Source organism: Gobius niger (assembly GCF_951799975.1).
Source record: "Gobius niger genome assembly, chromosome: 14".
Lineage (NCBI taxonomy): Eukaryota > Metazoa > Chordata > Actinopteri > Gobiiformes > Gobiidae > Gobius > Gobius niger.
In genome coordinates, this window is record NC_136865.1 from 21,408,130 (window position 1) to 21,420,805 (window position 12,676).

The following is a 12,676-nucleotide window of genomic DNA, read 5'->3' on the forward strand; positions in this document are numbered from 1 at the left end:
GAGCAGTAGTTCATAAACCTTCTACTCAGAGTACAATTATAAAAAAAATATAAGGCTATGTAAGTACCATTTTATCACAATGAATTGGTCTAAATTTGGATTTGAAATATTCTTCAGTGTCATAAATGGGCTTTAACCAAGACAAAAGCAGAAATGCAAATCATTAAGTATACATAGTTAATAGAAGAAATAGAGTAATGTTCAATGATTGCAGCTGGTGTCGGGTGTGAACAGCCCATATTGAACAAAAATAATACAACCGCTAACAGGTGTAAGATTAAGTGACTAAAATGGGATTAAACTAAGCCATTATAACCCTTGAACTCAACCAGTCTGTCCCCTGTTTTCATGGAAATTGCACTCTTGACCATTACAAATCATCCGAGTACCACAGCTCTACCAGTATCAAAGCAACAATACCTAATAAAGGCACTGTTGTGTTTAGAAATAATCATGTGTGCGTAAAAGAGCAGGTTTTGTGAGTGGTGCACCTCCTGTTGGGACAGACGGACGGACAGACAGCTGCGGCGCAGGGCCATGAGGGGCATTAGAGAGAGTAAACCGAGCTAAGTGTTTGTGGGCCGATCCATTACTGTTATCAGAGCCCATTACTCCAGCACCAGCACTAATCATGGCAGACAGCAGCACCTGATGCCATTAAGCAGCCGTGCACAGAGAGGGAGAGAGAGAGAGAGAGAGGGGAAGAGAGAGAGAGAGAGAGGGGAAGAGAGAGAGGAGAGAGAGGAGATGTGAGGGGGGAGAGAGAGAGAGAGAAAGAGAAAGAGAGAGGAGATGTGAGGGGGGAGAGAGAGAGAAAGAGAAAGAGAGAGGAGATGTGAGGGGGGAGAGAGAGAGATAGAGAGAGAGAGAGGAGATGTGAGGGGGGAGAGAGAGAGATAGAGAGGGGGAAGCCCAATGCATTCTCCACATCGAAAAGCTTTCAGGCCGGGCAGTCTGACCACTCTGGCTCTGCATTCTGTCTGGTCTATTTACAGTGTGTCTGTGGATATGTTCACTGTCTGCCGAGCCCTGCTCTGATAGTAATATGACCAGATAATAAAATGTTAGGACACTGGTTAACATGTAAATAGCATGTACATTAAAATTTTATTGAATTGCCATTTTGTTACATTCAGTCATTGTAGAAATAGCAATGAAATCAAAATGTCTCTTAAAACAGACCGTCCTCCAGCAAGTAATATTATTGGTAACACTTTAAAATAACTACACCTTAGCCTTATTAAATGATGAACAATTCAATAGTTAAGTGTGACTAACACGACTTTCACTTTCATTATGAGTTAGGCATTAACAGTAGTAGTTAAGTAGTAAAGTGTTAGTCACACTTAATGAATTGTTCATGAATTAAGTGTTAGTTCATCATTTATTAAGGCTAAATATAGTGTAGTTATTATTAAATCGAATCAGCAGAGAGCTGCTCACAGGAGGCTTTAATAACTATTGGATGATAAACACTTTATATTAAGGTGTGATCGTAAAGTATTAAAAAAGGTATTGATAAGCATTGATAATTAATGGGCAATGAATAATATGCTTGTATTAAAAAGCTGCTCATTATAACATTATCATACTAATAGGCCATGAATAATGTGCTTATTTATGGCCTATCCTAACCTTATCCCTAACTTTAAGCAATTACTAATGTTTATTAATACCTTATTGATACTTAATTAGCACACCTTAGTATACAGCAATACCCCATTTGACTTAAGCAGAACATGCTGAACAGTTAGTGACCAAGATGGCATTTCAACACAAAAATAATCATAATACTTAAGACGTACAGGTACTTTAAACAACAACAACTTTGCTTCTAGTTCACGATTGATTAAAAAGAGAGAGAGAGGGAGAGAGAGAGAGAGCACACAAAGGTCTCTTTCCAGAAATATCTGCATTTACAATACACTCAAGGTTGAATGCAGTTTATTTAACTTTTTTAATTGGACATTCAGAAACAGCATTTACATTTTACACAGTGTTATTGCTGTTAGACACCTGTTTGCTGCCTATGCTGCCAGAGACGGAGGAGGAAGAAATGCTTCCTTGAGATAGGGCGGCGCGATCCAAGCATCACTCAGAGGATGAAGGATTTATTGCTATTCTTTGACAAAGACAGCAATCACATCACTCTCACAACAGTGTTTATTCTGATTGTACTCCGGCACATAAATCATCTTTCCGCCAGTTCTCTGTCAAGGGGAGACGTATTGTTGTTCAGACTCCAGCGTGAAGTGAGCAGCCGCGAGGACGCCACATTCTGCTTTGAGTCAAGGAGACACTTGTGCAGCTCTTTGGTTCGACTGTAAGCACTGCGTTACTTGTATGAGGCTGGCATTTAGAAGAGGTGTTCTCCTTTTACCACCGAAATGCTGACGATTATTGCAAAATGGCCACTAAGTAATACACGGATCACGGAGCACAGTGTCAAGTGAAAGGCAGCAAATAGAAAATGTAATGCTGTAAAGCCAGTAGCTGATTTATTCCTTTCCCAAATGGCGACAGGAGGAAGGAAGGAAGGAAGGAAGTTGAATTTAAACTTTTGGCCGCCCACAACTCATTTCCTGCCCTCCCAAACCCACGTGCAGGGATTCATTATGCACGTTTTACAACTTTCAGACTGCAAAGGTGTGTTTTCCCTGAGTTTACTTTCACCTCAACGCCAACAGAACATCTCACTTTCTGTCTGACCTGAGAGTTTTATGGTCAAGCTAAGATTTATTATGACACACACAGCTTAAAAGCGTTAGATCTGGCTTGAGTTCCGTCCTCATGCTAACTTATTTACTCATGACTTTGTATCCTAAAAGTCGTCCTTGAAACTGGAGGCCGGCTAATATATATCAGGCCGAAAAAAGCCGATATCTCCGGGACCAAAAGTGATAGAGACACATTTTTTTGCATTGGAAAGAGCGAAGACAGGGCTTTAAAACAAGTCCTTCCACAACTCCCTCGGCCTGAGGGGAACAGAGAAACATCCCGATGAAAATTGGTTAGCTACAAGTTTGTTAAATATAACTTTCACCTAACCTCAGTCAATATGGACATGGTGCGTGTCATTTTGAAGCACAGAACCTGGAGAATTCAATTGCTGAGTTAGTTTTAACCTCAGCGTTGTGTTTCTGATGGCTGCACTAGCAACAGTATGCTAAAACTAACGGAAACTAATCATGGGACAGAGACTATGATTGAATCAGCTTAAGTAATAAAGTAAAGTCGGCCACTGCTGGAGTGGCCAAGTATATATGTTTTTACAGGATTATGAAAAAAAAACGAAAAAAATATTAGCCGAGCATATCGGCATCAGCCAATAAAAATCCCCAAAAGTTGGCATCGGCCTTAGAAAAACCCATATCGATCGACCTCTACTCGAAACACCATTGCTGACCCTTAAAATGGCTTCAATGTTGATTGATCAATAGTTGACAGTGACTTTGGATGTACCCTCGGCAGTTTCAATATAAGACAACTATTCCTTACTGCGAAAAGTTTGGACGCTGTAGATCTTTCATAAAAATCGATGGGAGAAAAGCGGCAGTCTTTCCTTGACTTATGGCCACTGTTTGCGTGCGTGAAAGATTACATATTCCTCCATAAAAACAAAAAAAAAGTCTGACAGGTGAGATGTGCCAGACGCTGATGTGTGGAAGGGAGAACAGAGAAACAAAAGGATGGATGACGAGGAGAGGAAAAGGAGGCCAAGGGGAAGAGTGTGAGCGTAATCCTGAAAGATGGTGGAAATAACCAGAGCTGAAAGACAGGCAGCGAAGAGAGAGACGTCAGAGAGGAGAGCAGCCGAGTGAGATGGATGGGTCGGGTGCAGCGATAAAGAAGGTATGGAAGGAGCGAAGGAAGAGGCGCGAGAGACGGAGGAGAGGGGAGAGAGGTCTGACAGGCTGATAGGAGGATTCCAGAGATGGGAAATCTGGAGCGCAATGAATCTGCCACATACCCTGAGTGCATTTGCATAAAGGCACTGCCACTGCGGGGTTTTAGGTGGTATCATGATGTTTAAAAGAGTGTTTAAAAGTGAATTGGGACTGGTGACATTGCTGCTGTGGATGTGGTGGATAAACACATAATAGTGCTAGTAGTGTATTAACTTACTTATACAAGCTTTGGATCATGACTAAGAAGCGTAGATTCTGATACAACGGCGCACTTCAGGGTGAGTTCAGTCACCCGGGAGGAGCTCGGAGTAGAGCTACGGCTCCCTCATGTCGAGAAAAGCTATCTGAGGTGGCTCTGGCATCTGTTTGGGATGTCCCCTAGTCAACTCACTCTGGAGATGTCCTCAGCCCAGGAAAGACCTAGGACACTCTGTTTCTCAGTTGGTCTGGGGACGCTTTGGGATCCCCCCCTTTTTTTTTTCTTTTCGATACCACTACTTTAACAATGGTACAATGGTACTTTTTCAAATACTTATGTTATGTGTATAAAAAGGTATCATTCAGGATGTCTTAAAACAGCACAACAGAACACAACACAGGCAATGTAACTTTATGTTTTGAGCAGAATTTCCACTTAAGCAGCGATAAAAGAGAGAAAGGACATTATTACCTCCTGATCTGCAGGGACAGATCCACATAATGACACGGTTTTCTTTCAGCTAAACCTTTCTAAACACGAGCTGCGATGTCCACTGACAAAACCAAACCAACGTCAAAGATTTATACACGGTGAGAGCGCTCACTCTGTCATTAATAATTTACCAAAAATGCCTAATACAGAGTGAGCTCTCACTTTTCCACAAACAATCTTTGATATTCCTCTCGCTGCAGCATAAACAACAGCCTCTGTGGGTGTCTGTCGCCAAAGGTCTTTCTGCCTAAAAAATCGAGTTTCTTATTCAGTCCTGGTTTATAACTGGTGTAGTTTAGCTGTGGGTTACAACCGGTTTTGTCTAAGTCAGGAGTGGGCAATTAATTTTTATAAGGGGCCACATGAGAAGCCTGTATTGAGTCGGAGGGCCGCACCAACAATAAGTTAAACTTATATCGGGATATAAGTGTAATATATGGGGAGTGTATCGCCGGGGTCCATAAAGAAAAGCTCCAAAAAAACAAAAATGTTTTGATTGGGAAAATACATAGAGGACTTTTTTTCAATAAATGAATAATAATAATAATGAGCCCGACAGGACTGTAGCCTCATAAAAACGGCTTGCACTTATTGCACTACAAGCCTGTGTCACAAGTCTCTGCTACATTGTAGTCAATATTCATTCACTCCAGTAGTAAGCTACTATTGTAGCCACAGCTGCCCAGGGGCAGACTGTCCATTTCCCACTTGCAAGTCACACGATGTGTTGTTTATAACCTGATTTCTTATTATGTCAGTGCCCTCTGCTGGACACCTGTGGAATTCTTTCCTTTTATTCTTATTTAATCTGCCCCCTAGTGGCTGGAGTGAGCATTCTGGTCATTTAAAAAAAATCATCAACTCCACACAGGAATGGGTTAGAGAGTTACTTTTTTTTATGCTCTTCAAGTTGAGGGCCGGATGTGGCCCGCGGGCCGTATTTTGCCCAGGTCTGGTCTCAGTCCTGGTTTAGTCCTGGCTCAGACCACGGCTCTCTAGTAATTGCAGAAGTTTAGTTAGTTACAGCCTTGCTTCGCTTTAAGAAAACAGCCTCCATTTGCGCTGAAGAGGCTAATTATCTGGAAGTGTGGGCATGTCGCCTCAGATGGCTTCCTCCATAACCCAGCCTCAAACAAAGCTGAAGAAAAATAGAAAAACACACAATGATATCTGATCCAGAAACAGTCGGGGCCAAGACCAGTAGACTACAGTAAACAAGGGATTTGATTGTGAAAGTGGACATATTTCCACAGCAACAATATTTTTTAAATCATTTGGTTTTTCCAGAGCATTTTTCATGGCTTGAAAGTGACAAAATAGCGCAGTAGCTTTTTGACTTGCATCAACATATATTTCTCATGCATGCAGTGTGGCGAGCCTTTTTGTATCCATTGCCTTGTGAAGTAACAGATCAAAGCCCTCCTGCTGTGTGCCCTATAGACTTATTTGATGCAGATTCTTCCAAACAAGAAACAACCAGCATTTCATCTCTGCCATATGTTCGCCCTTATTCTGTATCTGTGAGAAAGAAAGTGCCGTCCTAACATTTGAATCCTATTATAAAGTTGTAAAAGCAGACAGTGATGTTCCCCAGTGGGTTTGGAGGAAAGGAAATGGTCTTTTTCAGGGTGAATTTGTGTGTGATAACCAGAAAATCTCTGCTTGAATGCGGCAGTAAATGTGCCAGTGCTAAATGCGTTTTAGGTGTTCCAGGATGAGACCGGAACAAGCAATGTAAACTGTTTAAGACAAGGACTTCCCATGACTGCCTCCATAAAAGGGCGCACATTTTAGAAAGTAGTCAGGTCGATTTCTTTTACCTCTGTAACGTAATAAAAAGGAGCATTTTGTGGGGAAAAAGACGGCTTTGTCCATCTTGCTATAAAACCTTGAAATCAATGGCAAAAATGGAAAGATTTGCTGATGCCCTGGCGTTTTTGGGTGTCGCCGTATTGTTACACTCCACTCTCTGTAAAGATGTAAAGAAGCTTACAGATTAAATGTAGAATCAGGATGACCAGAAGTGTTTGGTAAAAAGACGGGTTGCAGTTGCGGCAAAAATTTTAAAGTCAACATCCACCCTTGAAGATGAGTAATAGTCATAAAAAATATTCCAGAATGTGAAAATAAGGCCTTGTGCTCTTTTATTCATAGTGTCCCTGAGTCTAGGTCCCCTGTAAAGTAACACAAACTTTCCCCCCAAAAATTCCAATATTCAGAGTTTCAGCGAAGAATAAGCTCCAAAACAACATATCCTAAGTGCGGAAACGCTGCGGTTTCTGCCTGACAGAAATTGTATGTGTTGACCTCACGGGGTTGCAGACGAGAGCCAATGAATTTTTCAACAAAAAATACACCCGGAGTTGTGTTTTGTTTCATTCATGGCAGTTAGAGGAAAGAAAGGTATTCTCTGGAGCTGCGTTTCTACAACCTCCAGGAAGCACTGGCAAGTTTATTCAAGAAACTGTCTTTCAAGATTGCGCCTGTAACTGTGACCGTCTCACAGAAGTAAAAGTTTAATCTCTTCACATGTTGCTGTACAGGTACTGGATGTGGGAACAATCTTATTTTATATAGTTCATATACGTAACACTGATTTGTACCTTTCTACAGCAAATACACTATCTTAAGTAATCATTTTACTGAGCAACTTGACCTAGTATTGGAGTAATATTTGACCAATAGCATCTGTATGTTTACCACCACAGGCTCCATGCTTGTTTTGATGCCAACAGAATAGGGGTGGGCTGATAAGATTGTTTTTATTTGCTTGTATCCCATGAAAAAAAAATCTTCTCTTACAGCATTCGCTCCTGTACGCGCACAAATCGCCCGTTGCTGCTTGGTATTGACAGATTAATTAAGCCCTTTTCATTGTGTCTCTCCTTTCAGAATGGAGTCCACAGAGAAATGCGAAGTAGTGATACAACATTTCAATGGGAAGTACCTGAAAACCCCGCCAGGCATTCCAGGTAAGACTGCGCTCTTGTTTTACATTATATCAGCCGGCTTTCTTATCTCCGCTTATAGCGCCTATCTTGGAAAACTACCCGCTGCAACCAGGGACCCCCTTTTCTAATTCAATTATGGTAATTTCTCATCTCAGATTTGCTGGACAGCTTGATAGATTGTGTACGCTGTCGGTTCTGACACCTCACTCGCCGCCGCAGCATCGGCGGTGGTGGCTATAGCCCGCGGCCTTATAGGTTTCCCTCCCTTTCCCAGCTTTTACTGCTGCAGACTCGGACTTGTGGGCCGGGAGAAAACCTTCTTAATATTCACACTCATGCCTCGCCGCTGTTCTTTGCAATCTGCTTAAGAGCTTGCACCCTCGCCTCCTTCCTCCTCTCCGTCTTTCCTATGTCCTAGCGCCTATCTGCACTTAACCCAGACGGTAGCACAGCCCGGGCCAAGGAGAGGACAGGCTCAAGAAGCGAGCCAAAAGGAAGCATGTTAAAAGCAGGAGGACAAAACTGCCAGGGATTTGTCTAGAACTTTAGCTTCCAAGTTTCAAATGGGAGAAACAGAAGGAGTCTCCGAGGGAATATGAGTGACGAGAGGTGGTAGATCAAGAAGCGTGGGGTTAAGGATTTGAGAGGGGAGGCCAGGATGAAGAGGGAAAAGTGCTGCTTTAGCACATCTGGGACAGCGCCGTTCAAAGCCCTGTGAGCTCCCAGTAGGACGTCCAGGCCAGACTGGGGCGATACCTCCGAGATCTCCTTCAACCCTGTAGCAATTTTATTCACAAGCGTCTCTCTTCCTCCTAGCAGCTCCTGAAACACGTCCTAAATCGCTTCCCTCCTTCCCCCTCGTATCTCAGACAGCCTGGCTTTAGGATCTCCCTATATGCTCAGCCACAGCATAGCCGGTAGCCATTAAAGGCAAGGTGAGCGCTTATATTGAAGTTGAGCCGTAATAGAAAACCTTTAAAGCTGTAATACCAGGCTGACCTTCCCCTTTAAGGGTCTGTCTCACAGCCGCTCGGGCTTTATTATTGTTAATGGATTGTTCAGACGTGTGCCCAGATTTAGATTTACTACCTCACCAGATCGAGGAGCCTCTTCTGTGAAATCAAAAATGGTCACGTTTACAAGGAGTGCCCCGGCTATGCGGCTGCTGCTGTCCTTAAAAACTGCCCTGCCCTATTAGGTTGTTATATATGACCACGGGAAATGATTAGTTTGAGTGAAAATCCCCGCCAAAACCTGACGTGGTGGATTCTTGTTTACTCCCTGGATAAAAAAGCAATAACACAAAAGCAGTTGAGTCAGATGAGTATATTTTGGATTATAACTTCTATTACACATACTTCTATTTCTACTAATTAAAATCTTAAACTTGCTCTCCCCTGTATTTATTCATGCCATTAACTTGATGCCAGTATTGATATAGTCAGACAGTGGGTGTGTAAAACCTGAAGGCTGCTGCGGCCTAAATAGAGTGCAGTGTGCATGTGAATGTGCTGTGTGTCAGGCTGCACATGTGTTATTCATGAACACTGATGGATAAAGGCTCACTGTCGTGTCTGCGCTCCGCTCACGGATTCGTCCTGTTTGTATCAGAGCGAGGGTGGAGGAGACGCCACTCTGACAGTGGCCATGTTGACTTTGGGTTAAATGGACATGAATGTTCCTCTGTCAGATGTTCCTCTGCTGCTTCTCGCACAGGGCCCACGTATAGCATGTGTGAACTCACTACAGAATAATACCGCTCATATATGTTTGCTTATGCGGGATTCATATTTAAATGTTTGTTTTAAAAGACTTTGGATCGTGTATTGGTGTCATGTTGGTGATATTTCCCCAGAGCCCCTTGTATGTGGGCAGCTTCTTCATCCATCCTGCTCTGACAGCTCAGCGACTCCCCCAGGGGGCCGGGCCACACACAGCCCCGGTGTACGGGTTAGTGCATGTGCCCGTACACTGAGCTGCACACACGCACGCCCATGGATACGCTTGTTTGACAGCCATGTCGACTACACTGTGAGAGCCCTGACACATCCACAGCACGCAACAGCCACATGAGCACAAATATAGTCATGCACCGCTAACTTTGACCTGAGAGGAATGTCAACAGCCTCTGATGCTAATGAGATCCCTTTTCCTGCCATTTAGAGTTCAGAGCAGCAGCGGCACACGAGCTGTGCATTTCCTAAGCCTTCTCATTCAAAGATATCATTTTGCATTTTCTACTAAACCACCTTGTCCTTCTGACCCCGGTGATATTGTAGTTCAATCATTTGTGTGGCTGTATAGCTAAAGATTTATATGAAATATTGATGTTTTGATAAGACTCTTCGTGTTTCATCCACATCAAGATGCAGCAGGAAAGAATACTATTGAGTAAATGTCTGCCGTCGCCTTCCTCACATCACCGTTGGAGACTTTCAGGACACGATTGCTCTTGGTAATGTTTGCTAACCTGTGCGTGGCTATGTTCGGCTAAAGATGCATATGAAATATTGATGTTTCGATTGACGAGTCTTCCACGTCAACATGCAACTGGAAAAATGCCATTGACTGAATCCCATCTCTCACACAGCCCTCCTCATAGCGGCGCACAGGCAGGACGTTCGGGATTGCTCTTGTTAGCTCTGCCCCGCTGTACACTGTGTGTCCAGTGGCAACACGAAAGGATATTGAGCTGTAACCTCTGCATCCCATCCAGGAAGTAAATATCTCAATGTCAGGTGCAGGTCATGTGTGAAACTCAACTGACCGTGGGAAAATAACGGAGCAGAGGCCGCGGTATTGGCAGGAAGTGAAAAGTGAATTGTAGATAAGCGCGTGCGTGCGTGTGTGTGTGTTCGAAGAGGCGGGGCTGTAGATGCAAACAGATGGCAGCTAATGGAACCATAGACAGGCACCATACACTTCCTGTTCAAATCGTATTGTGCTACATCTCACTTCCTGGTGATTACATGAGAGGGTGAGCTGATACGGCAGCAGATGGCGGCTAACGATACTTAAAGACTCTCCATATTTGTACTGTATGGCCGCAATGCAAATTAATAAGATTAGCAATCAGTTGAAATTGTTAAACACTTCACATTGAACTAGTGTAAGTAGGTACATACAGCGCAGCTCTTTGTAAAGTTATTTCTCTCCCACATGCTCAAGGCTTCACCTGGCACCATGTTGTGTTTTAAGGAGGATAAAAGGAAAATACAAAATACCGTTTCATTACCATGCTGCGAGTGTCCAGTGTTTTGCTGGAACCATTTTATTCTTTTATAAATTCTCACCCCCGCATAATGCTGCAAAATGCTACAACCGAGCAGGGAAACCTTACATGAACTTCCTTTTTGTAATGGAGTGGGCTCTATGGAAACAACCACTCACTCAATCCCAGCCAATCGCCCTTAGATACAACTAATCATCCACTCCAGTCAGGTCCAGTTGGTGAGCGCTGCTTGATGTGGGAGCTGCGTATAGCGCAAGACCCGCAGCAGCGCCAGTGTCCCGCGCTGCTCTGCTCTGCCCACCTCTGATTGAGATTCAGGCGGCGGGCGTGATCGATAGCCCAGATGGAGCTACGGCTCTTTAGTTATTCTGTGCATTGCAGCAGTGCTCGGCCCGTCACTGTTGTCCGCTGTGAGCATGCATATACTCCCATTGTATGAGCACAACAAATGTAGCAAACACTGACTAAGGACATGCATGTTGTTTACTTTTGCAGCCTAGAGTGACCTTTTAGCTTTTGTCACGCCGTCATTGAAATATAGGCGTCACAAACCAGTACAGTCCTTGTTGAAGCTGCAAGCCTGGGTAAATGGTGGGGTTTGCATCTGGAAGGGCAACATGCTTGACATTTCTGTGCACCAGAAGCGGCACACACTACGAACTGTGGCAAACAAAAGGAAAAAGCTGAAGTACATTATATACAGATGCATATTTATAGCAGGCAGAGACGTTCCTCTACTCGACTTTTTCGCTTTGAAGTAAAACTATTTTAAGATATAAACAATTCCAAGCATGCAATGGAACTGACGCTGATCAAAGTCAAGGTGAATTGGTAACTTTAAACTGCAATCTCGGAATACAATTTTTTGAATGAATGGTTCTCTCGGCTCGAAAAAAGCTGCAGATCTCACAGCCACATTAAGTCGAACAAGTACGTACAAAATGAACACCGTTTACAGGTCGAACAGAGTCATTCTGCTTAACTTAGCTTAGCTTCCCGGCTATTTCTTTCAGAGATTGCTTTTGCCACAGCTCATCAAATCCTCTCCTGTGTCTCCTCTTCCCGACAAACTTCACGTCCTGTTTCATTACTTCACCGCTATCCTTGGTCTTGGTTTTCTTCTTTACATTTACTATCCATGCCCTGTACTCTATTGATGACCAAAAGTAGTTTAGAATCCCACAATACTGTATTATTCCAATGTTGCATGATTTTTCATTGAGGAATTATTTGACTAAATCTATATACAACAAAACTATTAATACCACTGTCTGTAAACCACACGTCTCTAAATGTAACAGTTAAGTAAAAAGTAAGCGCCACAACTAATCATTATTTCCTGTTAAGTTAATTGTACTATCGATTTCAAGTTGTTCACTCAGGCCAAACGCTTTAAGTCATGCAGGCGCCTTAAACTCTGAGAAATAACAAACTTAGCCTTTTAGAATCACGCTCTATCCTTGTTGTGAGGTCTCCGGATTTACTCAATATCCAAAATAAATGGAATTTATGAAATGTGACTACAGCAATAAAGCACGGCGAGGTGAGCCCAACAGGGACGCAATATGATTTACACTGCAACCCTGAGCGCCGGGAAAGTCAAAGGAAGCGCAGATAAAAAGTGATTTAATCCTCCGGCTCCAGTGCGCCTCGCTGATTAAAGCCGCCCGCCCGCTCCCACAATGCATTAGACGGCTCAGAGATGACATCCTATGCTAAATGTAATTCACAACCGCGCATGCATTAGCCATTGTTTGTTTTTGGCAGGTGAGTCATCTCCTGGACACGCCATATTGTGTATTGGCAGAACATGCACGGTGATGGCTTTTCGATTCGGTGTGTGCACGCTTTGCCGCTCGGCCAAATTGCTATTCATTCCCTGCAAATTTTGACT

At 43.2% G+C, this 12,676-nt stretch overlaps 1 protein-coding gene across 2 annotated transcripts in view; it reads left to right on the plus strand.

The window, feature by feature from the left end:
• rbms3 (RNA binding motif, single stranded interacting protein) overlaps window positions 1–12,676 on the plus strand; it is a 269,538-nt gene that overhangs the window by 170,813 nt on the left and 86,049 nt on the right. For both annotated transcript variants that reach the window (XM_079570999.1, XM_079571000.1), the window contains exon 6: window positions 7,492–7,571. In XM_079570999.1, the coding sequence (XP_079427125.1) occupies window positions 7,492–7,571 (80 nt within the window). The remainder of the gene's footprint in view (window positions 1–7,491; window positions 7,572–12,676) is intronic.